The 27,052-nt window shown below is 43.8% G+C and overlaps 2 protein-coding genes across 4 annotated transcripts in view; one reads left to right on the plus strand and one right to left on the minus strand.

Annotated features, from left to right (window-relative positions):
- Positions 1-20,448, minus strand: part of ABHD5 (abhydrolase domain containing 5, lysophosphatidic acid acyltransferase) — a 31,450-nt gene extending 11,002 nt beyond the window's left edge. For 2 of the 3 annotated variants that reach the window (XM_058729219.1, XM_058729217.1), the window contains exons 1-3: positions 20,292-20,448; positions 7,951-8,036; positions 5,223-5,595 (exon numbers count right to left, since the gene is read on the minus strand). In XM_058729219.1, the coding sequence (XP_058585202.1) occupies positions 5,223-5,595; positions 7,951-8,036; positions 20,292-20,338 (506 nt within the window). In that variant the 5' untranslated portion in view covers positions 20,339-20,448. Of the gene's footprint in view, positions 1-5,222; positions 5,596-7,950; positions 8,037-16,487; positions 16,652-20,291 lie in introns of those variants that run through there. The other variant, XM_058729218.1, reaches the window with a different exon arrangement.
- A 116-nt stretch (positions 20,449-20,564) lies between these two features.
- Positions 20,565-27,052, plus strand: part of ANO10 (anoctamin 10) — a 286,676-nt gene continuing 280,188 nt past the window's right edge. The window contains exon 1 of the mRNA XM_058729211.1: positions 20,565-20,827. The gene's annotated coding sequence lies outside the window, so the exon portion shown is untranslated. The remainder of the gene's footprint in view (positions 20,828-27,052) is intronic.

A 27,052-nucleotide genomic window follows, 5' to 3' on the forward strand; every position in this document is an offset into this window, starting at 1 on the left:
TACGTGAGTCACGCTATCAGACTTCTTCGCCAAGAAAGAGAGACTGATTCAAACGACACGAAAAAGAACTGCAGAGCAGGAAGGAGAGAAGAGCCTATCCGTTTCGAAACGCTTGAAGAGGCATTCTTCAAATCGGCCACCGGAGTAGGTCTCGAATTTGAAGATGGTGAGCACATTACAGCCCAAGGGCAGAGCAGGGGATGACCTCTGCTCCGACAGGCAGGGAGGAGGGAGTCTGAATGCCAACGAGGGTATTTTATATAAACCTGACTCTCATGGGCTTTAAGGTCAGCCACCAGCCAGAAATGATACAAGAAGACAATCAGGCCTAGAACCAAAGAGCACAAGGGAACCAAAGGACCTACTTACAGAAGAAGGAAAGGAGCAGGGAAAGCCAGAGGAAGAACCCTCGGCCCCAAGGCTAGCCCCAAGGCACTTCCCGCCGGCTCCTGCCTCTGAGGGACAAGGCAGCAGCTCCGAGAACAAGGCACGAAAGACCCCCGACTTCAGGCCAAGTAGAGGAGCCTCTCTTCTCAAGTGGGGCTGGCAGGAAAATGCTCAGCCCGTCTCTGTACCGTCAGGAGACAGAGCCAGGCAAGGCTGCAGGTAAGAAGACCTGAAAGTCATTCCGTGCAGAAGAAAGGACCCGTCGTAACCTATTCTACTGTATCTATTCTCTTGGCCAAACACTTCCTCAATCAGTGAGTTTCCACACGGGCCTTTTCCGTAGTTTATGACAAGGTGATTATGGCGTAGTGCGCTTGGCTCACTCGACGCTCTCCCACGCCCACCTTACGGGGGATCACACAGCCTGAAGAGGAAGGTAGTGGGATGGCAGCCCGTGACGCCTCACACCGCGAGTGGCCCTACTGTTTGCGACACAGCACATCAACCTACAAATGGAACGACGATGGCATCTCTCATACACATCGTGGTAAGCGAACCGAGATGAACGAAGGTCATTTGGGGGATGGGCCATAGTGATTGTGGCCCCATTTAAAGAAACCTACACACCAGTTTGTAACCCCGCTGCTCACCAGCCACATGGCCTTTCCAGAAGGGCCCAAGCTGTCCACCTAGCAATTTCTTTCCCCACTGCCTAGAATGCTCTCCCCTTGAGACTCAACCTCAGCTTACACTGCACTTCTTCAGGTGTCATACTGGGCCAGGTTCTCCTCGAGAGCTCCCACGGACCTGCCCACCCCCTTCACACCCCTCAGCAGGTTAAGTTGTATCTCTTCTCCAGCACATCTTAAGCCTTCTAAAAACATACAGTCCCTCAACATTCGTTAGGGGCGCCTGGGTGGCTCAGTCAGCTAAGCATCCGACTTCAGCTCAGGTCGTGATCTCACGGTATTTGAGTTCAAGCCCCGCGTCGGGCTCTGTGCTGACGGCTCAGAGCCTGGAGCCTGCTTTAGTCTCCCTCTCTCTCTGCCCCTCGCCAGCTCATGCTCTGTCTCTCTCTTTCAAAAATAAACATAAAAAAACTTATATAAAAAACATTCTTTAAGCACAACCAACCTGCTGGAATGTAATATTAAAGTATTTCATTCATTACCAGTATTTCAATGGAGGAATCATCCAGGTACTTTTCTACATAAAGCATCACAACTGCTGAACGCTCAGTTTTCAACCAGTATTAAGAATTGGGAGAATACGTGACTGCCGCCACAAGTTAGGCCACAAAACAACTTTTATGGACAGAGACACTCTGCTGCTCATCGACATGAAGCATCTTATGTTGACTGAATGAAGCAAAAATTAGGGAAAGAAATGGATCGGGTTTTATCTGTTCTCTAGCAAAAGAACACTTCCTAAACAAGTACATTAAACTAGTAAACTATGCACTTTCATTCTGTACCTCAAATTGCCCTATAAAAATAAAAAAGGAAGAATGGGGCTACCCATAAAAGATGAGAACAGAAATAGGTATGGACTGTTGTCTTTGGGTTTGTTCCTGCACGTGTAGAAAAAAATTGTTTTACTTCAGAAAGAAAAAGAAAGATTGTATTTGTTATACTGGAGGAAACAAAGAAAAAGGTAACTCTCTCAGAGTCCATTAGGAGAAAAAACAGAGACACAAGGAAAGATGCACAGTGAGTGAAGGAAATTATGTGCATCTCATCTGATCTCAACTAGATCATTTTTTCCTTCTTCTCAACCCCCTCCCTGCAAAATCTTCCTGAAAAGCAAAGATTTATATATTTTAATGTTTATTCATTTTTGAGAGACAGCGAGCGAAGAGAGAGAGAGAACATGAGAACACGGGGGAGGGGCCGACAGAGAGGGGGACAGAATAGCCAGACGGGGCTGTGCGTGGACAGTAGTGAGCCAATATGGGGCTCAAATCATTGGCTCACATCGTGAGATCATGACTTGAGCCAAAGTTGGATGCTCAACCGACTGAGGCACCAGGGTGGCCCTCAAAGATTTAATCTCCTGACAGCACAATAAAAATGGTACCTGTGGGAAGGGCTATGTGTAGTGTAGAGGCAGGAATTATACAGGAAATGTCTGTACCTCCCTCTCAAAGTGGTGGTAAACCTAAAACTGCTCTAAAAAAAAATGAAAATCTTTTCCAAGAGCTGGATCAAGTGAAAGCTGGGTAAGAGACATTGAGAGTAGGTAGCTCCATACTCAGTTAATACTGTTAAAAGATAAAGCAGGCATACTGAAAATGTCCAGAGTTTATTTGCGCAAACATGTGAATGTGGCAGTGAGTGGCTAGTTTTGCTCCGGCAAAAGGAGCGGGGCAAAGACTTATGTAGAGAATGCGTGGAAGCTAAGAAATTATCTGACTGGCTGTAGGTTAAAACCAAGTTGGCTATTTGTGATTGGTTGTTTTTAGGCTTCAATTCCATAACCTTGAGGCAATTACAGGCTTGGACTGTGATCTGCTTCCGTAGGCCACGAGAGCATCACAGCCACCTCAGTCTGACGGCCTCCTTGTTTCACGAACGTAACACTGGGCACCACCATGTGCCCAACCACAGTGGGCCGACTGAATGTCATGCACGATTCGGGATATCTGAAAATCCAGAGGACCTCACTATTTCGAAATTACCTTCTGTTTCATAACGTAAGTTATACAGGTAAGAATATAGGTTTGAATAGCCAACATGGTCTATGGACTTCTTCTCAAATACTGGGTAGCAATCGCTCGATTTAAACATGCTAATTATTTCAAGCATTCTCTTGGTGGTTCTCGGTCCCGACACATTTCTTTAGTTTTATTTCTAGCATTAGGCACAAGCATTCAAAACGCATTTTCTAAACTGCGGCCCACTGCAGGAACCACTGGCTTGCTTTCAGAGACTTGTGCTGCCCACCATGCCATTCAAAGTATGTTGCTGTTCTTTCTCTTTCATAGAAAGTTTGAAGGTGCTCATTCTTCACTGGGTGTTGCATGTAAGTGAAGAATCACTGAAGTCTATCCCTGAAACCAGTATTTCACTGTATGTTAACTAATTAAAATTTAAATAAATAAATAAACAAATAAAAACAAAGTGCTCATTCTCTTTTGAATCACTGATTTCTTCGGAGTACTTCGTAACTGCAAATGAAACTCTCACCAACTGACCTAAATGGTAAATAGCCATGAAGGGCCAGGATTCACGGCCAGGGTCTAGCCCACATAGTCCTGTATCACGGCGCCAAAGAATAAACACCACAAGAGAAACATAATAAACCCCTGATGAGAAACAAAGGAAGCCCAGCCCCGCTGCAAAGAGTCTCCTGTTATCTTACGCCTGAAACGTATCCACTTCCTTCTCTTACTTTCCACTACGAGTAGGACACAGTAGAAGATAGTAAATTCCAAAAGCCAACTAGAAACAGAAAATTTGCTGGCTTTTTTTGGAAGAAGGGGTCTGTCATCTGACAAGACTACAACCGGCTAGCACACCCAGGACTACAAACTCTCCAAAGGGCAGAAAGTGTTAAAGCTGAAGTTGAGACAAAGAACGTGTACAGAAAAAGCCACTGCCTGAGGGAAGAAAACCTCAGGGACGCAGGGCTGCTGCCCCACGCTTCCAAGGGTCGACGGCACACCTGAGCTCACGTGACGGGGCGGCCTCACAGGTGCGTGCATGCCATCTGAAAACAAACGACCATCATCCGAGGTTTCCTTCACAGACCTCACTGTCAAAGTTGGCTGCAATTCTGGATTTAAAAATTAGTCTAATGAGAAAATGCACTGGCCACATAAGAATGTTGATTTTTTTTGTCTCTTTCCGAACGATAAGGGAAAAAAAAGCTTTTCTTCTATTTTCTCAGCACTCAAATGTGACCTTCACTCAGAGCTGAAACAAACAGGAAATAGCACAAGAAAATAAGGTGAACAAAGAAAGCAGAAGTACAAAGATTCCGAAGCAAAATTCAAGTCATTAATTCAAAATGACTCTGAAAAATGAATCTGTAACAATAAAGGTAGGGCACAGATAATAAAAACCCTGTCAGATACACTATGCAGATATATTTTCTGTAGTTTACAGGTGAGAAAACTGAAGCTTCCAGGCTGAAGGATTTGCTCTAAACCAAAAAACAACATTGGCCCCCAGGACTTCTAATTTCTCACCTTTGGGTTCCTGTTACACTTTATTATAACCTGAAAAAGGTTAGTAAAAGCCTGTTGGGCCCAGAGATCTAATGATAACAATAACAATAAACAATACCACTAAAAGAATTCTTTTTTTTTTTTTTAACGTTTATTTATTTATTTTTGAGAGAGAGAGAGAGAGAGAGAGAGAGAGAGAGAGACACATCATGAGATCATGAGCAGGGGAGGGGCAGAGAGAGAGGGAAACAAAGAATCCCAAGCAGGCTCTGCACTACAGTGCACAGCCTGATGTGGGACTTTGAACTCACAAACCATGCAATCATGACCTGAGCCAAAATCAGGAGTTGGACACTTAACCAACTGAGCCACCCAGGCACCCCACCCCTGAAACAATTCTTACTTGTGGTTTAAATTGTAGACACTCTCAAGTTTGGCAAACAGAAAGTCCTTTCCTCAAGCCTTCTACCAATGTTTATCAAGTGTAACAAGAAAACACTGACATCAACATTTCAGTCACTAAACTGGCCACTGGTTGTGCCTATTTGGTCTCAAGGATCCTGTAAGAGAATCCGTCTTGAAAGGCTCAAACACCAACAACCACCAAAGACAGGCAGGCTAGCAGAGACCAGCAGCTGGCTGTCTCTCTTCTGTCACCATCACTTACCTTGAGGGGTACTTCAGAGAGTAAGCAGCAGCCAAGAACCCACCCAGGTTGTGTCCAAGCAAGATCATTTTGTCCAATCCCAGGGCACATCTCCACTCTTCAATGGATTCCACAAACTGATTCTCCACTTCTTCCGCATCACTGTCAAACCTGGGCCTGCTACTTCGTCCAAAGCCCAACAGGTCAAAGGCATAGATGGGTCTATCGTTGCAAAGATCTCCATAATTCAGTGCCCAGAGTCCAAGACCTCCTCCAAAACCATGGAGGAGGACAAGCGGAGTCTTGTTTGAAATATTGTGAGAGAACTTCAGCGTCCATATCTTATTCCCATTCGATATACAAACGGGTTCTTTCTTGTATGTGCAGGGGACACCTAATGAAAACATAAAAAAGAAATTCTGCTTAGTTTCCCTACTTCTCCTGAGAAGAGGAGTATTCTCAGAGCAATCAGAAATTAATAATCTTCTAGACTGGTATCAATTCATAGGATTTTAGCCTTTATTAGGTCATTCCAAAAAAAAAAAAAAAAAAGCATACATCTTATTGAAGCAAGTAATTCTCATCTAAGTGGGAAGATCTATCCCAGGGAAGTCTCAAGTACCTGCCGCCGAGGTCTTTTGGCAAGTTGTGTTAGTTCTTTGGACTCCTTTTCACATCTACCAAATGAGGGTCTGAGGCTTCTAGAATTGGAGAGGAACTTAGTGCTCACGGACCCACTGTTTGGAGGTCTCTAACTGTGCAGACTATAGCAAAAGAATACCTTGAATTTGTCTAACACTGGAAGATTAATCACTGAAGATTGAAGTCAGACTCAAAAGGAACATTTTTCCCTAAAAAGTGGCCAGGAATTTAGGGAAGGACTAACAGTATCTGTATTAAACACATAACCGGAATCTTAAGTCATTTCAAAGTTTAGTAGAAAAGAGGTGACAGGGTATGGCAGGAAGGCTTGGCACGAAGTTTTGGTTCAAGTCCAACAATAATGCAGAGAATCACAGTTTTGTAGATAAAAACTTTTACTTGCCTTCAGTGCTGTGGGACTCAACACTTTAAATCTTCCCCAAATTGACTAAAGACAAAACCAATTTGAAATTCCTTTATGTTAAATTATCACCTGAATTATTGACACTTTAGATATACCACTTACTTGCCCGTATTCACCCGTAGTGGACAAACACCAGAGAACTGGGAGTTTCTGCCCTTTAACCAAACAAATAATCTCAGGTTTTGTACCACACAGTAGCAGTAAAGAGGAAACTCAGCATTCATTCAGAATAGTAATGGAGCCCAGGCCTCCAAATGGGGGGAAATGCCGTCGGTTTAGAAAAGGACACGATCCAGCATCGGTACCAAAGCAAAGCCCGGCAGCATTTTGAACACAGATGTCTGCGTATTCCCGTCAACACCAGCTGTAACCTCTACAGCCCACCCCACTTGTTTTCACATCTGACACTGAACCAGGGCCCGATTCTCATTCCTTTTTGCACCCCCAGACTTTCTCGGTAGGGAATCAGTAGGGAGCCAGTAAGCACCACTGCCAGGAAGTATATACCCAGAGATACCAGGACTGCCCTGCCCCAACAGTGCAGGTTTGGGCAAATTTCAGCGCTCGTAAGAAATTTTAAAAACAGGTTTCCACACCACTGAAACGCAGAATTAAGGAATCCTACGAAACTAGCACCAGAAGGAACTCTAAGGATCATCCTGCCCCTTCATTTTACAGGTAACAAATGGGAAACTGACGGTGGCTTATCCAAGATCCTGACACCACCAGACTGCAGGTCTGGGCCTGGACCAGGTTACCTTGTTCCAGTCCAGTAAGTGCTTCACCACACAAGACCATGTGTTCTGGAACACCTAGAGCATGTGATCAGGCACAGTCAGGATCTCTGGGGAGTCCCTGAGACCCTTCCAGGAGATCTAGGAGGTCAAAACTGTTTTCATGACAAAACTAATTTTTTACTCTCATTCTTTGATGGTTATGCAGTGGAGTTTCCAGAGATCACATGGATGTGATTACCAACAGTCTTAATGCAGAAGCAGATCCGACAATCCAGTTAACCTTATATTAAGCCAAACGTTAAAGAGATTTGCACACAATGCTACTTTTCTCGCTACATTTCTGCTTGGGAAGTAGCTATTTTTAGAAAACATGAATCTGTAATAGGTTTCTTACTATTACTTTAAAATGAATAAATTAACATATTTCAAATAATTCCATTTTAATTTCTAGTTGGTAAACATTGATAGCTATAACTGATAAACAAAGCTCCTTAAGGTCCTTACTAATTTAAGTCCTTTAATTAATTTAAGAGTATAGCAGGGGGGGCGCCTGGGTGACTCAGTTGGTTCAGCGTCCAACTTCGGTTCAGGTCATGAACTCACCATTCGTGGGTTCAAGCCCCACGTCAGGCTCTGTGCTGACAGCTCAGAGCCTGGAGCCTGCTTCGGATTCTGTGTCTCCCTCTCCCTCTGCCCCTCCCCTGCTTGCACGCTGTCTCTCTTAAAAATAAACATTAAAAAATTATTTTTTCTTAAAGAGTATAATAGGGACCCAAGACCAAAAAGTTAGAGAACCCCTGCTTCCCAGCGTCTCTGCACTTGTTAAGAACATGGTAAAGGGAAAAACAGACCACACACAGAACCTGATCTCCAGTTTCTGGGCAATGTGACCTATGAGATCTAGTTCAGCAAATAGCTCAGTTAACTTACAGGAAGAAAACCTTACATTTTAAAATTTTCTCTTCAGCTTCTTTAAGGTGTGATGTAGATGTAGGGCACCAGGTGGGAAGCCAACCAGTTAGCCATCCTGACCTAGAGCATCAAAAACAAAATACAAAGCGAGATGTTAATGCCCTTCTCAACTCCCAGCTGTCACATCTGAAGAAAAGCAGAACAGGAAACTCATCGTCCATACGACGGTGAAGCTGTCTACCTGTGGCACAACCCACCTAATACATACAAAGCATTGTGGTAAAGTACTGGGCGGCAGACATTCAACTTCAGCCTGTGAACCTACAGGTAGACATGGCTGGCCTAGAGTGACCTGGTTAACTATCGAGGAAAAAGCTTCAGGGTCCAATAAATAGCAGATGAAAAGAATGACCCAGGTATCTGGCAGGGGGGACAGAAGCAAGCCTGAGGCGACCAGTAAGGCAAGGTGTGGGGACGCGAGAAAAGACAGGCTTTGCTAGTAGCTAACGAAGGAGAGGACGAACCTTTAACTCCCGGCCTGGCAGCAGCAGACCACAAGCTCATCCTAACAACCTGGGAAAACACAAAGCGTCAGCAGTTCTGTGACCGTCAGTGAGAGCTAGCTCCTGACCAGGAATATCCAAAGTGAAGAGCTTCCCGATTAAAGAGAAAATGAGTCCGAGAAGGAAGAAAGACAAACCACTGCAGCTTCCAGATGAGAGGTATGGGCCTAAACCAAGGCTATGGCACCAAGAAGATGAGGCCAAGGAATATTTAAAAATAAAACAGGCTGAAGGATACAAACTAGAAGATACAACCAGAAGAGGCCTAAGTTCCGGAGATCTAAAGCAGAGCACACGGATATGGTCTGTAACATGCACGCTTCAAAACTAAGAGACCAAATGTTAAGTGTCGCCACCTCAAAAGAAATGGCACTTATGTAATGTTGTAAGAGGTGTTAGCTAAAGTGTAACCAGACTGCAGTATATAAATGGCATATAAATAGTGTCAAATCAACACAGTTGATTTGTTGATAAACTTATACAATGTTATATCAAAGGGGGAGGGTGGAATCTAATGGAGGAAACAGGTGACCCGGCAACTATAATACATATACATACATAATACACAATACATATACACATAAATATAATCATGTGGAATGAATTCATTCCACAAGTACTTACTGAGCACTTAACTATCTGTGAGGAACTATTTTAATCACTTGGGACATACCAATTATCAAACAGAGATAAGAGTGATTAGTTCTCCTTGAGGGCATAAGAGAGTTACTTCTGAGCTACATCTTCTAGGTAAACAGGATTTAGAGTGGTAATTTAGGCATCCCCCAAGAAGGGCATGAGCACAAGCACAGAAGGAAGTGCATGATGTGTGTTCTCAAGTAACAAGGGCATTGTTTCCAACGGCTGCTATAACAAATTACAAACTTCATAGCCTAAAACGACAGAAATTTATTCAGGGCCACCCTCCCAATAGAGGCTCTATCAGAAAATCCTTGCCTCTTCTGGGTTCTGGTGACTGCCGGTATTCTTTATCCTAAGGCAGGGTCACTCCAGTTGTCCCCATCCATTACCACACTGCCTTCTGTGTGACGTCCTTCTCCCTGTCTGTAATCAATCTTCCTCTGCCTTTCACTTATAGAATCACTAGTGATTGCATTCAGGGCCCACCCAGACATCCCAGGATCATCGCAGTGTTCAAAGTAATTGTAATTAGTTAAATTAAAAGTCTGCAGAATCTTTCCCATATAAAGTAACATTCACAGGTGCCAAGGATTAGAAAATGGACACGTCTTTTGAGACCATTACCTTTGGGGACCACGACCACAGATGTAAAGCATGGAGTATATTCCAAGATAAAATATTTATTTATTTACTTACTTACTTATTTTATTTATTTATTAAAAAAAATTTTTTTTAACGTTTATTTATTTTTGAGACAGAGAGAGACAAAGCATGAATGGGGGAGGGGCAGAGAGAGAGGGAGACACAGAATTCGAAGCAGGCTCCAGGCTCCGAGCCATCAGCACAGAGCCCGACGCGGGGCTTGAACTCACAAACCGCGAGATCATGACCTGAGCCGAAGTCGGCCGCCCAACCGACTGAGCCACCCAGGCGCCCCGTTACTTACTTATTTTTAATGTTTGTTTATTTTGAGAGAGAGAGAGAGACAGCATGAGTGGGGGAGGGGCAGAGAGAGAGAGAGAGAGAGAGAGAGAGACACAGAATCGGAAGCAGGCTCCAGGCTCTAAGCTATTAGCACAGTCTGACACGGGGCCTGAACTCGCCAACTGCGAAATAATGACCTGAGTCAAAGTCGGACATTTAACCGACTGAGCCATCCAGGCGCCCCCAAGATAAAATACTGAAACATTCAATAAATGGTAGTTGACATTATACTGATGACAACAGAACAATTCACTAAAGTCATGTGATGTTAATTAGTAATTCCTAAAATGAGAATTTTAAATAAGGTTCAGAAGAACTTTGAAGATGGAAATTGACAAAGAACGGTCACAATGCATCACTCCTTACCTCCAAGGTAAGGCTACTTCTAGCTACCTACAATAGGAAGCTCAGCCCTGCTCCAGCCTTTTACTTGATATTCTAGTGTCATTTTTGCCATTTCTTATTCTGTTTCTGGCCACACAATATCCCCTGTTCTCTTGCTTCCTGGGCCTGAATAGCCTTAGAACACGTATCTCCCCTTCTTGTCATGATCCATTATACCTCTTACCACCCTCTGATTCGATTTCATTTCCCCTTTGCCCACATACCCAAACAGGACTAGATCAAGATGGCAGGATTAACACCCAATACACAAACTCTATTCTCTTCCTTCTCAAGTTGTGTTATAACGTTCATATTTACTCATCAATATACTCGCCCAGCTGTAAGATCCTTGAAGGTAAGGACTCTGTGTTCACCAATGTATATTACCATACATTGCTGTCATAAATGAAGTTATTGCTTCACCTGAAATGTATTAGCTACAGTGAATTGCAAGTGGATCACTTGAATATAAGAGAATTTTCTGAGATGGCAGTGACATTCTCTAAACAGGTGGTTGAATTACACAGATGTATGCATATGTCACAATCCAACAAATAAACACTTAAGATGTAAGCATTTCATCATAATAAAATTTTATACTAAAAAAAGGAAAACAGGCTGGATTTGATAACTGGTTGGATATAAAGAAGGTGTAATAGAGGATTTCTAGGTTTCTGACTCAGGTACCACTAATAACCACACAGAACGCACAACTAGGAATAGGTGTGAGTAGAGAAATCCAGCTTTTTCTAAGCTTTGTAGGTCCATCCTACATTTCCCTGTCCTATAGAATCTCTCTGGGCATTATGTATAATAGCTGCTCAATAAATGTCTGCATAATGATTAAGTCACTCAGAATCAGGGTATTTTCGGTCCAAGTTATCCCCATTTTGCAGATGTTCAAAGTAAGGTTCAGAAATGTTAAGCACGACATCCAAGGGTATTAAGGTAGTAAGGAAGTGACACAAGTAGAAATTTAAATTCAATTCTGTCTGGCTTCAAAAGCTCTTTTTTCTCAGGTGACTATCTTCCTTAAAATGCGTGAGGAATTGTCATGACCTACAGGATAAAGTCACAGGACAAAGGCACATTCCTTAGACCTGCAAGGCAAAGAAGACACACAGTAGCCTACATTCTAACCAGGCTCCACTCCAAATGTTCTCTGTGCTAGTTTCAAACCTTCTACATTAACAGGGTAAGATGATATGACCCCTAGGCATCTCCCACAAATGGTACATAGAACTTATTAACAAGGTATAAACATAATAGAAAACATCATTATTAGTCTATAAATATATAAGGCTATTTACAAATTATCAAGGAAAGACAATTCAAAGTTTTAGCAATGAGTTTTTCAATCATTCAACAATTTGTCAACTGTTGGCAAAAAAAGCAGTTAACGGGCAATTAAAAGAATCTCCTGATATTTAGAGCTTAAAATTTAAAAAGTAAACCATTATTAAGCTGAAGCTCTTTTGTCCTTGACCAGGAATGGTCATCAAAGTCTGTTAGGCCGCAAAAATATGAGCTAGTACCAAAAGGAAGCCACTTATAACTCAATCTCATCATTGTTCTTATATATCCCTCAAACTATAGCACAGTTCTTTGCCAGAATCAGAGGTTGGTACTAAACAAACAAATAAATAAAGTGAAACGAACTATAATCTACCAGTGCTCCAAAAGACATCACAGACACGTTGGGGCAAAGAAAACACAAATGCAGTCTTTGTTTCTGTCTGTTTTTTTTTTTTTTTTGTAAGTTTATTTATTTTGAGAGAGAGAGAGAGATAGAGAGCGCACAGACGTGCACGCAGGAGTGGGGGGAAGGGCAGAGAGGAAGACAGAGAATGCCAAGCAGGCTCCACCCCCAGCACAGACCCTGACGCAGGGCTTGATCCCATGAACCGAGCTGAAATCAAGAGTTGGATGTTCAACCTACTGCGCTACCCAGGTGCCCCATGTTACAGTCTTTTTCAAAAATTTACATTCTCTGAATACCTGCTACGTACAGGTCCTCGAGTTTAAAATGTTATACAGCAGCCTGCAATATAGGAATTATGCCTACACCAGCTTTCAAAGGACAGATCCGGTCCACTCATCTTTGCCTCCTGATGATGGGCTTAACTCAGAGAAAAGGCAAAACAGCATTTTTATGTTTGCAAGCCTAGTGCATCACACTAAAACTCAGGGCTTTTCAACCACAGGAGCCACCAATCCTCTTCAGGTTTTCAAGGCAACCTTTTCATCAAAGCAGCTAATTGTTTTTAAGTGAATTTTTCTGAAGTACATTTAAACTGCAAAATCTATATTTAACAAAGCATAGTAAAATATTTTATTTTTACTCATTGGAACTGTAAAGATACCTCTCCTCTCCTAAGCCTTGATAGTATTTCTGTCCAATCAGTTTTGCCTAAACCAGATGATAATATGTTTTATAGAAACTGTCTTCTTAGAGATACTCCACATGATTGACTCCAACCCACATAGTAGGCTCAAAGGAACATTTCTAAAGAGTACAAAGCTGGGGTCTATCTTTTCTGTCCTTTTCTTGATCACTCTTCATTCCCAGTTCCCAGTCTTGAGCTGGCCACCTCTATTGCTTCAACCCTCCAAGACACTCATCCAACTTCACCTTCTGCCTTCCAGGTATAAACCTCATTTTCTAAGAGACCCTCTGCCCCTTCCACAAGATCTCCTGTGTCCTCCAGTGTTGTTCTGCATCCTAGGCTTGGTGCGTGAAACTGGCACTAAGGACACAAGGCTGAAGCCTGTCAGATACCCAGCAATTCTTCTGAGGTCACAAAATCCAAAGTAAATATGAAACTCATGTGGCCCAGATATAAACAGTAAACAAGAAAACAAACAAAAAGGTAACCAAGATACAGGCTGCCTTCTCATAGCTTCAGAAAATAAACAGAAAAGCAAAACTTCCCTGTTTTATTTAAGCAGATCATTGACAAACACCATTCATCCACTGGCTGAGGCCCTAACTTCAGAAGCAACCCAAAGGTCAGTCACGATATAAAGAAAGAGTCATTCACGATGGGGACTAACACCTATCTAGGACAACAGGAAGACTTACCAATGTGCACCAAAACATTTTCTACACGCCTATTAGCAAGACTGGAGATCCCAGCCCTAAACATCAAATCAAAAGCCAAATAAAACAAATCTTGCTTTATAATCTCTGTAATAAACGCAGAGAATCTTTTTAGTGAACAGACTTCGGAGTTAAAAAAGGAAGGAAGGAAGGAAGGAAGGAAGGAAGGAAGGAAGGAAGGAAGGAAAAGTAAAAAAGAATTTGAAAGACTGCAGGAGAGGTGGCAACTCTAAGACAAAGATATGCTTAACATATCAATAGAGTTCTTAAGTTAATAAACTTAAGAATCTGATTTTAAGTATCCTGAGTTTGAGAGATAAAACACTACATTTTTTACCTTAACTTTCTACCTAATTTTTCAAATATCTTTAACAAAGTATTTATACCCTATTGCCATCAACATTTAAGTTTCCTGGTAATCCCTGTTTTGTTCTCTAAGACATCTATCTATAGTATTACCAAACCTGAATTGCACAATCTATAAATATTGTGAAACAGGTTTCAACGCTTTCTGAAGAAAACATACAGAAGGCTGGCCAATTTCCACACACTGTTGGCCACTTAAATAACAGTTCTAATTAGGTTATAAGTAAAGAGGATTTCATTATATTACAATTTTGGTTAATATGACTTTCCATCTCTATACTGGTGCTGTCCAGAGAGAAAAGCTGTTTATTACCGCTCTCTATCCTACTCTAAAGCACAGTGTTCTACCTCATTTAGAAACTATGAGGTTTTGCTTCTTTTGCAAATATCCAAATTTGAGGTGTGAATATATATATTCCTCTAAAATAATTCCTCACCCAGTGAATGATTAAAAACTTTCAAGTTGGACATTACGACCCTTCTGTAAATAAAGGCCTTCTTTCCTGGGTAATGGTTTCCTAAATCCTATTCTTGGAAAAGAGGAAACAAAAAGAATTATGTCTCATATAACCATAACTTAGGCGACTAACACGCCCTTTCATTTTAAATAAATAATACTTACATGATTCAAATTATCACTAACCATGAGATCAATGACCATCCAAGCCCCTCTGACATACTTTAACATATTAATTCACATTCTTTAACTTTTTACCCCCTATATTTTTAACATCTAACTTTTAAAGACCGACCTAGAGCTGGACAATCAGTATTTTAGACAAAGTCATGTGCTGGTGATACTTGCCCCCAATTGTTTCCTACCTTTTTTCACACAGTAAACACCATTCTGGAGTCAGACACAGCACCAAACATACTTAAATAGAACTACAGGTGTACTTTTAGATTTACGCTGCTTAACAAATCTAAGGGACATTTCATGTTAGTTCTAAAATAAGTTTATCTAGGGGCACCTGGGTGGCTCAGCTGGCTGAGTGACTGACTTCGGCTCAAGTCATGATCTTGGAGTTCACAAACTGGAGCCCCTCGCTGGGCTCTGGGCTGAGGGCTCAGAGCCTGGAGCCTGCTTCAGAGGCTACATCTCCCTCTCTCTGCCCCTCCCTCACTCATGTTCTGTCTGTCTGTCTCTCTCTCTCAAAAATAAATAAAAAAACATTTAAAAATTTTTTTAAAAAGCTTTAAAATAAATTTATCTACTAGATAAATAAACTAAAAATCCTAGACCAAACTGAATAATAATTTAGACAATTTTTTTTAGTGTTTATTTATTTTTGAGAGATAGAGTGCCAGTGGGGGAAGGGCAGAGAGAGAGGGAGACACAGAATCTGAAGCAGGCTCCAGGCTCTGAGCTGTCAGCAAAGAGCCTGACTCAGGGCTTAAACTCGTGAACTGCAAGATCATGGCCTGAGCCCAAGTCAGCTGCTCAGCCGACTGAGCCACCCAGGCGCCCCAATAATAACTTTAATAAAATCATCTTTCCACACAATTCTTTATGATTCACAATCAGGGGTGGGGAATTACAGGTGACTCCATTCAGAGTCATCTGTAATTCTCAAACGTACTATCCAGTGTTGTTTTTATTAAGTGGACCATCCTGGGACTTTACAATCTTTTGTTAAATTCTTTGTCCCAGCACTAAAATCTCCATTTGCTGGTCTGTGACTGGCATTTTGGAGAACAGGCAAAACAATGAAGTATGAGTTGGTTCATCCAAGGTCAAGAAATAGAACCATATTCCCAACCTCCTCAATGTAACTTAAGTTCAGGATCTTATTGTTATCCTAGTCAAATTCAAACTCTGAATTCTTATGAATGTATCTTTTGATGTTCTTTGAATATCTTAGGATGTAAAAACATCAAGTTACAAAGCTGCAAAATATAAAATCAATTACTAGGGTTTTTTTCTTAATGTTTGTGTCGGCATAAGTTCATAATATTGAAGTGTTTAATTCAATAAACATTAATTGAAGCTTACTATTTACAAAACCCCATCAGGCTCCACCAGACATCTGAGTGTGACAAAGGTTTGTCCTCACTGCGCTGACAAAACAAATATACAAATAACTATACTAGAAAACAGGGTAGAAGCACCCTCAAGGAAAACACCACAGACCTTTAGGGAAGGGAGACTACAATCTGTTTTGGGTCACAGACAACAGTGTGAACCAAGCCAACGGAGGAAAGAGAGGTAAGGAACACGTTTAGGAAACAACAAAAGACGAGAGCCCAGCACAACAGGAGGAAATAAGACTCCAAAGACAGATAAGAAAGAGCCACACTGTGTGCAAAGGGCTTGAAGTCAGGCTGAGTAGTTACAATAAAGCCACTCTGTGTGGCTACACTGCAAACTAGAGGGTATCTGTTGGAGAGATAAAAGTAACTAATGAAATAAGCGATGTTGAAAGCACAGGAACAAAACATGTCGCTAAAGCCTGCTATAATCCGGGAAAGGGAGTAAGAAGGGTTTGAGCCAGGTGGTTCCCCAGCGACACTGGAAACGGAAAGCAGATGTACCTGGGATCAGCTGGGCTTGGTAGATCTGGCATTCAGGGCAAAGAGGATGGACGGAAGGGGGCAAAGACCAGGCCACAGTTCTGAATCCGGATGACCAGGAGCACGGAAGTGCCCTAAGGAAAATGAGGAAGTCAAGGAGAAGAACCGGACTTTCAGTAGTGTTTAGTTCGGGGGAAGAAAGGTGAAAATGAGATCCTACTCATCTGGCACACAATTAGAAACATCACTAGAACACGGAAGAGGGCACCAGCATGAGGGTGACATTTCGGTTCCCTCCACAAAAGAGACACTTCAAGGATGAGTCGAACTACAAGACCAAAGATGAAAGATGAAGAGACGGTCTTGGAGAAGTACGACATTGAAAGAACGGGAAAGGAGCGCCTGGCTGACTCAGTTCGCTGAACATCCGACTTCGGCTCAGGTCACGATCTCGTGGTTTGTGAGTTCGAGCCCCACGTCGGGCTCTGTGCTGACGGCTCAGATTCCGTGTCTCCCTTTCTCTCCGCCCCTCCCCCGCTCATGCTCTGCCTCTGTGTCTCTCAAAAATAAATAAACAGTAAAAAAAAATTTTTTTTTTAAATAAAGAACGGGGAAAAGAAAAGAACCTAACAAAAGTGACTACTGGTCTGAGGTAAGGCACAAAGCAAAATGTCTTAAGAGCTACAAGGTCTGGTAAGAATTTCAAACACTGAAAACTCAAGACCCCAGAAAGATTAAGTACCCAGAAAAATAAAAACCCACTGGGATGTGTCATGCAGAAATGTTATGATTTTTAAGAAGCTGGGTGGCAAGGATGTGGGAAAGGGAGATGGCAACGGAGAGAAGTCACTGATCTTAGCAGCGTTTTAAAAGATAGAGAAATCCACTATCCTATCTGCACGGCAAAGAACTACAGTCAAATTCTAATGTAAATCCAACAGGAGGCTGGTAAACCCACTGGAGGAGAGAGGGAGAAACAACAATCCTGTATTTATAGCATGTGATGGTTTCCGTGGTGTGAATACTGCCACCGTGGCTGATTTCAAGCTGCCAAAAGCTGCCGGCACAGGGCAGCTCCAACACACCCCTGCAAACCACCTGTTCTGTCCACCCTGCAGCCGAGCCACTCCGGGGCGGTTTTCCCCTCAACTCCACTGACACGTAATCATTCTGTGCGAGACCCGTGCAGCAATTCGCAGAAGTCCACCCCGCTCCTGTTACGTTTAGCTTTCTCAACTACATTGCAAGGAAAGGGGCTAGATGTTGAAAGCCAAAGGGTGTCCAGGCATGGCTATCTATGTAAGTCACAGAAAAAAACCAAGAAGCGTAAGCACCAAGAAAGCCTTCCTAAACCATTTTATGATTGTTTCCTTTGTTACTGTCCATTCTCCATCTAAACCTGAAATGTCTTAGAAAACACGATCCAAGATTTGTGTTTTCCCGGCAACCAACACTGGCTCTTGGGACAGTTCTAGGCGTCGATGCAAGGAAAAATAACAAAGTGTCAGTAGAGTACAAGAAACAAGAAACAAGCTCCTGCTTGAGTCCAAGTCCCACTGAGAGGCAGCAGAGACGTGGTTTAAACTAAGTCAAGACACCTGGGCTCCAACCCAGCTCTGCCGCTTGCTAATGGGGTGCCGGTCCCCCTCTCAGGTGCAGTTCCAAATGAAAAACGAACAGTAATACTGCGCACACAGGGTTGACCTTAGCTTGAACACGAGCACGTTCAGGCAACGCCTAGCAGGAGCAGGTGGTTGATCGCCAGCTTGGTAAAGTTCAGAAGGCCACACTAGTCTGGACACTGGACCCTGCTCAAGTACAGTGCCAGGAGTACCCAGGAGGCCCGCCTCTGTGTGGGACTGCGGCTGGTCAGCTCCCTACCATTCTTCAGAGTCTGTGCCCACTGATCTGCGGACATCGCCCCAGCCACCAATTCCTTTCACAGTCGTGTCCTAGCGTCTCAGGCCCCACCACAACACGGAGACCAGAAAGTCCACCTAAACAGTTTCAGAAGGAGCAAGAAATGTTGCAACAAACTAGAGGGGATCAAGCTACCAATCAGGCTCCTACTCGTGTCCACGTGAGGGCATTCCGCATCTTACCTCACCAGGAAGTTCATCAACAAACCAAAACAATGGGCCCACTGATACTGTAAACAACCTTCGTGGGAAGGACCCAGTTTCTAATATTCAAAACTGCCTCCCACCCCGCATCTTTCCAAATACACCTGCCTTCACGGTACTCCACGTGATCTTCTTTTAGGTTACGTGTCGCATGCAACTTTGTGTAGACATCTGAAGCAGAACTGCTATCAAAATAGTAAATATACATACGGATGGGGCCCTGGGGGGGCTCAGTTGGTTAAGCCTCGGACTCCTGGCTCAGGTCGGGATCTCAGGGTTCGTGGGCTCCAGCCCTGTGTCCAGCTCTGTGCTGACAGTCAGAGCCTGCCTGGGGTTCTCTCTCTCCACCCCCCCCCCCTTTGCCCCTCCCCTGCGCTCTCTCTCATTCTCTCAAAATAATAAGTAAACTTTAAAAAAAAAACATACATATATATATATACGTATATATATATACACATATATACGTGTATATATATATGTGTATATATATATATATATATATATATGTAAGCACAAAAGTTTATTTTCCAAAACAAAGTACTACCCTTGAAATACACGGCAATAATATTCGTAATTTAATTTTTCCACGAATTAGTTGCCGTCAAGGGCATGAAGTTCGTTACGGGTGGAAAACTTAGTATGCTCATTGATCGGGTTTCACGCTGGACATCTGCCCTCCCTCCACTTCCACGAAGTTTTCTACAGACGCACGTCCTCTGACGCGCACACGCACGCCTCCGGCAACGCCACAACACTCAGAAGCAAAGACCCCTGCTTGAAAGGTTGTTAATTTTGGGGGTGAGCCCGGGTGGCTCAGTCGGTTGGGCGTCCGACTTCGGCTCAGGTCACGATCTTGTGGTTTTGCGAGTTCGAGCCCCGCGCCGGGCTCCGTGCCGACAGCTCGGAGCCTGGAGCCTGTTTCCGATTCTGTGTCTCCCTCTCTCTGCCCCTCCCCCGTTCATGCTCTGTCTCTCTCTGTCTCAAAAATAAATAAACTTAAAAAAAAAAAAAAAAAAAAGAAAGGTTGTTAATTTTGACCTCGCTACCTGTTAACTTTCTCCTAAGGATCTACGAATTAAACGCTTCCGGAAACCCAGCCATGTAGCCACGCCCCCAAGCCGCTCTCCCTCGCTGGGCTCCTCCCCTCGACCCCCCGACCCCCGCAACCTCCCGCAGCTCCTCGGGAGACGGCCCCAGGGAAGCACCGCCCCTTCCTCCCGGCTCCGGAGGCTCAGTCCCGACCGCACCTCCAGGCGGAACGGCTTTCCCAAGCGAGCGGAGAGCCACAGTCGTTTCCCGCGGCGCGAGGCAGGTGCGGGGATGGCCGGTCACCGCCCGCCGGCCGCCCACGGGCAGGCGGGGTCAGAGGAGACACCCAGGCCGACGGGCCCGGTTGTGTGGGTGCCGGGCCACCCCGCCGCCAGCCCCGCAGGGACGCTTACGCCGCATCGCGGCGGCCTCTCGGTGCGGGGGGCGGGGAGGGGGTCCAGCGGCCTCCGGCGCAGCCGGGTCGGCGCCGATGGGCGCCCTCCAGGGGCAGAGCTAGGCCGGGGCGTCTCCTCGGGGCGCAGCGCGGTCTCACGCCGGGCCGGACGACGGAGAGACCAGGCGGGGTGCGAGTCCTCTGCGATGCCGCCCGGCCCGGTCCCGGCCCTCGTGGGGGGCGCGTTCGCGAACCCCACGAAGTCCCCGCCGCGCTCACCTCTCGCAGGTGTCCGCCGAGCCCACCTCCTCCTCCTCCGCCGCCATAGCCGTCGTCGCCGCGCGAGCGCCGGACCGCGCCTCCCAGCCGGCTGACTGGCCGACTGAGACACCCGGCGCTGCCGCCGCCCTTAAGGCCACCGCCGCCCGCGCATGCGTCGCCCTCCCACTCGCACGACGCGGCCGCGCGCGAGCGCGCGCCCGGCCATCCCAGCCTACACCCACCGGCTGCGCATGCGTCCCCCGGGCCGGTGTGACCCGGGATGGGCGCTGGGCGGGGCTGTCAACAGAAGCGCTGGTGAGGCTCGCCTGGCAGTGTTTGGCAGTAACTGCTTTCAGTAATGACTTTGTGAATGCATCAAACGCTGGTATTAACTGTCCGTGCTGGGCACTGGGCAGGCATTCTGTCAGTGCCTTGGGACTGAGGCGCGTCACCTTCCCTGGAAGAGCCAAGATAGTATCCGATAGATGCTGCAAAGGCGCATGGAACTGCAGAAATGGAGGGGACTCTGGCCTTCCGCCAGCCCTTCCCTCCAGGTGGGTAGGTAAGGGGAAAGGGTGACTCGGGACCCTCCGTCGGGAATCACTGCCGCGCAGGGACCGGTCTAGGCGCTGCCAGAACCAGCAACTCCGCTTAGCCCCGCGCTCTGGACACACTGGAGGGGTGTAGAGTCAGTAGAGCTCTTGCGGGGGAGTCACTAACGTAGATGTAAACATGCTTGAGCTGTTTTCAAGCCTTGTAGCCATCAGACACTGTCTGGGATTGTGATTACACCTCTCCGTACTGCAGGGGCCGACGGCAGGCTGCCCCAAATGTGCTGCTTTGGCGTATTGATTATTTCAAACACGTTAAGAGACCACCTGTGTAGGAAGGACACTCAGACCCTCCTCTGTCCCCTGAAAACAGGAAATCAATCGCCACGTGAAAGGTACCCTCTTTGTATCAGGAGATAAGGAGCCATCCTTATCACCAGAAATGTAGAGCCAAGAAGGCTTTATAAACAACCCTTGCTACTTTTTACTAATTTACTACCCCAGCCCACATTCTGTTTAGAATTCCTTACTAATTGAAGCTTCCAAAGTTAGGTTTTCTATATCCTGTCAATTCTTCACAGATCTGTTGTCTCCGTCTGGAAAGTATAAAACCTTCCTGCTTTGGTCATTTCTTCAGGCCTCAATTTCATGATTTGGCCTCTGTAATAAAATGTTGGATTTTTTTTCTCCTGCCAGTCTGTCTCATGTAAATTTAATTCTTAGTCCAGTTGGAAGACCTGTAGGTAGAGAAGAATTTTTCATCCATCCTTACCTACCGTGTGCCTGCTGTGTGTCCACTCTGTTTTAGGACCTGAGAAACAATGTATTAAAATGTCTGAGAGCAGATCTCCCAACGTTCCAGGACAACCTGGTGCCCTATTTCCAAATCCACTTCCTTTTGGTGACCCACTATCCACTTAACCTTGAGCAAGCATGTTTATGTTAGATCACCAGCCCCTGCTTTGTCCAATCAGATAGTCAGGTGTGACATTTTTAAGGCGAGTACGTGGCCTGTTCTGAATGCTGTTCCCCAGCTGTGGCATCTGAAAAACTAAATGCAGCCGTTATATCACCACGACTACATGTGCCATGCAGGTTGATGACTGGTGCCCCACTGGTTCCAAGGTGGGCTTTAATTTCTAGCCCACCCCACCCCCTAGCAGGGGATTTTTTTTTTTTTCTTTAGGGAAAATGCTATCACAGGAACCTGGATCTTTCTCCAAAGTCTGCCAAGCAGACACTAGCAAACCAGAATGAGGCTGAGGCATGGAGGGTTTTCCGAGGGCCCCAATGGCCTTGCTGACTTATAAATGTGTATAAAGTGCTGTAATTAAACAAAGTGAGAAAGTATGGTGGGGAGATAATAAGAAGGACATAGGATAGTAAGGGAAATGGTGCCTGGGTCAAGGGAAGGGCCTGGACATCAGCTGTTTGACCTTAGGGGGGAAAAATCACATGGTTAGGGCTTCTTAGACTCTAACCTGCATGCAAACTTCCTGGGGGATATTTTTTTAATTGCAGATTCCAATTCTGTAGGTCTGGTATGTGGCCTGATTATTAATTGAGATTCTCTCTCTTTTTTTTTTTTTAATGATTATTTATTTTTGAGAGAGAGAGCACAAGCGGGGGAGGAACAGAGAGAGAGGGAGACACAGAATCTGAAGCAGGCTGGAGGCTCTGAGCTGTCAGCACAGAGCCCGATGCAGGGCTTGAACTCACAAGCTGTGAGATCATCACCTGAGCTGAAGTCAGAAGCTTAACCGACTGAGCCACCCAGGCACCCCGCGATTCTGTATTTCTAATCAGCTCCCAGTGATGCCTCTGGTCTTGCTATATGGGTCAGCACACGACCCTTTAAATAACAAAGCTCTAGAGCAGCCACTAGAACTTTCTGCAGTGATGGAAACAGTCTAAATCCTACTGTCCAGTAAAGTAGCCATGAGGCACGTGTAGCTATCGAGCATTTAAAATTTGGTTTGTGTGACCGAGTTTTTTACTTTAACTTAAACTTAAAAACCCACATGTAGCCAATGGCTACCATGTTGGACAGCAAGGTCTAGATTGTATACTCCTTATCTATGAAAATGAGAGTTTGAAACTGGATGATTTTCTATATTCCTTCTGGTGTCCTATGGTCCCAAGTTGTTTTCAAGGTGTGTATGGAGGGAGGGGATGGATGAGGGAGCAAGATGTTACAGATGTTAAAATTTGGTATGAAGGACGAGGGATCAAGAGCTCTACCATGGTGGGGTGGCGGAAGCGGCCCATGATCACCTAAGGGAGGGATTCTAGAACTCAGCGGTAGAATTGCCCTCCAGAGACAAGAGACTCTGAGTAGCCAATGAATGTCGGTTGAACTCTTCAAAAGCAGATAAAAGGCCTTCTTTAGCAAGATACAAATGCCAGGCCATAAAGGAAAAGAGCAAGTAATATAACCACATCAAAATTTAAAGTTTCTGTGTGGAAAAAAAAAAAAGATACACAATGAAACACAATGCAAAAATTTGAAACAGACCTGGGTTTAATGTCTTCAATATATAAAGAAAAATTAAATGATAAAAAAATATAAAATAGATTTTTGAAATCCTTCTCAAAAAACTCTCAAGTCATGAACAGACACAAGATGCCTATACTCATCTGGGATCAAGAGAATGGAAATTCAAACCATGATGACATAACTAAAAAAGGTTCATGGTACTAAATATTGGCAAGAACGTGGGTTGATGGGGAATACTTCCGCCCAGTCCATGGGAGTGCCAATTGATACAACCATTTGGAAAACAGTTTGGAAGTGACCCGTTTAAAAAATGTAAAATTAATATACCTTCTGACCAAGCAATATAATTTCTAGAAGCCCAGCCCCTCTCATGTGCATATAGAGATACATAAAAGGATGTTTCAGTATTTTAATAGTAAGAAGAAGGAGAAGAAGAAGAAAAGAAAGAAAAGAGAAGAAAAAGAAAACGAAATAAGGATGCCCATGATTAAATAAATTCTGATACCCCCATAATATGAAATGCCTTGACAGCAATTAATAAAAATGAGGTAAATCTGTATTCACTAATTTGGAAAGCTCTCCAGAACATACCGATATGTAAAAAAAAAGCAAAATCCATGAAATATGAGCCAAAAGTTGGTTCTTTGAGATTAATAAAACTGATAAACTCCTAGCTAACTAATCAAGAAAAAAAAAAATAGAATTGAAGGCTACAGATTTGGGAAAGAGGATGTGACTACAGATTCTACCAACATTAGGATGATAATGAGGCAGTATTACAAACAGCTTTATGCGAATGAATTTGACAACTTCGATAAAATAGACAAGATTTTATCTTAAGTTAGAGAACATAACTTACCAAAAACTGACAGGATAAAATAAGAAACTTGAATTAAATTAAATTAAATTAAAATAATGGTGTCAAAACCCTTTAAGAAAAAAAGAAACTTGAACAACTCAATATTTATTTTTAAAAACGTGAATAGGGGTGCCTGGGTGGCTCAGTCAGTTGAGCGTCCGACTTCGGCTCAGATCATGATCTCGCAGTTCATGAGTTCGAACCCCACGTTGCACTTTGTGCTGGCAGCTGAGAGGCTGGAGCCTGCTTCAGATTCTGTGTCTCCCTCTCTCTCTGCCCCTTCCCCACTCATAATCTGCCTCTCTCTGTCTGTCAAAAATGAATAAATGTTAAAAAAAAAATTTTTAACGTGAATATATAATTCTTAAAAACTGCCTACATAGAAACATTTTTTTTTTTTTTGAAGAATTAAACAATCTCCCCCAAGGGTGGAGTAAGATGATCATAAATTCTTTACTCCTTCTCACACTGAAAGTTGGAGGCTATTTTCTCTCCCCTTCGGTCTGAGCTGAGATTTGTTGGGACCAATAAAATGTTTCAGAAATGATGCTCGTAATTTCCGAGTCTGGGACTTAAGAGATCTGTGGCTTCAGTGTTTACCAATTCGTGTTAATTCCTCTCGAAAGTCCGACTACCCCGTGACCACCACGCTGTGAGGAAACTCTGCTGACCATGCGGCACCAGACTTAAGATTTCTGGCCCAGCGTCTGCTACTGAATGCCCCCAAGTGAATGACACCAACCGACAACACGTGGATTAATATATCTGCCCAGATGAGCTTAAGTTCCTGACAGAGAACGGTAAAAACAAAATAATGGTCGTTTCAAGCCACTATATTTTGAGGTCGTTTGTTATATAGCAATAGGCAATTGAATCACCTTTGCATCCCATAGGGATAACGCTTTACCTCACCAATGTGTGACGCTGCTATTTCATAGAGGAAATTAAGTAGTTGATTTATTGAGTTCAAGACTTTTTTCACCGTTTTTTTCACTTTTTGTTTTGAGGTAATTGCAGGTTTACATGCAGTGGAAAGAATATGGCGCGATCCCATGCATCCTTTACAAACAGTTTTCCCTTGCGGGAACATGATGCAAAACTGCAGTTCAACGTCACAACCAGGATATTAACAGTGACGTAAAAAAGATATAGGACATTTCCATCATCACAAGGGTCCCTTGTGTTGCCGTTTTGTAGCCACACCCACTTCCCTCCTGCACACACACCACACCCCTCCATCCTTAACCTCTGGTTAACGACTAACTTGCCTCCATGGTTTTGTCACTTCAAGAAACTTCTGTAAATGGAATCATACAATAGGTAGCCTTTTGAGATTGACTTGTTTCTCTCAGCATAACTCCCTGGAGATTTATTGAAGTGGTCAGATGTGTTAGTAGCTTGCTCCTTTTTATAGCTGAATACTATTCCATGGTTGGATATACCACCACTTGTTTAACCATTCACCTATTGAAGGACAACTGGGTTATTTCCAGTTTGAACCTTACAAATAAATCTACCATAAAAATTCATGCACAGGTTTTTGTGTGAACTGAAGTTTTCATTTTTCTGGGATAAATGACAATGCAATTGCCAAGTCACAGTTGCATGTTTAGTTTTTTAAGAAGCTGCCAGACTCTTCCAGAGTGTCTGTACCATTTTTTGTTCCCACCAGCAAAACGTAACTGATCTAGTTTCTGCACACCCTCACCAGCATTTGGTGGTATCTCTGTTTTTATTTTAGCCATTCTGATAGGTGTATAGTGATGTCCCATTGTGGTTTCAATGTGCATTTCCCTGATGACTAGTGATGCTGAGCAACTTTTCCCATGCTTATCTGCCATCCATGTATCCTTTTCAATGAAATGTCTGTTCATGTGTCTTGCCCATTTTCTAACTGTTGAGTTTTAAGAACTTATGCTCTCTAGATGCTGGTCCTTTGTCAGATATATGGTCTGCAAATATTTTCTCTCATATGCAGTTTGTCTTCTCATCCTCCTCACATGGGCTTTTTCAGAACAAAGATTATAATTTAATGAAATCCAATGTATTGATCGTTTTGAGGGCTTATGCTTTGATGTTGTCTAAGAACTCTTTGCCTAACCTGAGCTCCCCAAGATTTTCTCCTTTGTCCTTTTCTAAAAGTTTCATGGTTTTCATGTTACATTAAGTCCATGATTCATTCTGAGTTAATATTTGTATAAGGAAAGAGGTTTGGGTCAGGGGTGCTGCTGTTTGTTTATTCCTGATGGCTATCTAATGGCTCCGGGACAGATGATACCACAAATAGTTTTTGACATACTGCTCAGTAGTCTCTTGTGCTCTTACGAAGGACATATGATGGGTGAACAATGGTAGACATTTTTCAGGATAAGGAGACTTGCAGGGGTGGATATGAAGGTGTGGTGCTTAAACCCCCCTTCAAGGAAGGGCTTCTTATCTCAGCTGCTGTGAGAGTTTCAGTGGAACAGATTTCAGTCCTTTCAGGGAACACTTTACCTACAAAGAGCCACCTCACCAAGGTCACGCCACTCTAAGCAAAAGTCCCATCTAATGATGGCTGGAGGTAGGACTACAAAGGACCAACCATTTCTACCCAAAATGGGATGATTCAGCTGAGCCTGTTAAACTCCAGAACTCCTTGTGGCTGTGGTCAAGCCCGCATCATAGCTCAACTTCTTCCCAGTCTCACTGACCTCCTCCTTTCCATGGATGTTGATCACCAGGGCACTCCTGGAACATTAAACCCTGTCTCAGAGACTGCTTCCTGCAGAAGCCAAATTGTGACACTTGTTTTCATTTGTATTTAATGATAAGCATGGCATTTGGCTTAGGTGTTGACAAGTGAAAAGGTTAGAACTTGGTGGGTTTTACA

Source organism: Neofelis nebulosa, chromosome 5 (assembly GCF_028018385.1).
Source record: "Neofelis nebulosa isolate mNeoNeb1 chromosome 5, mNeoNeb1.pri, whole genome shotgun sequence".
NCBI lineage: Eukaryota > Metazoa > Chordata > Mammalia > Carnivora > Felidae > Neofelis > Neofelis nebulosa.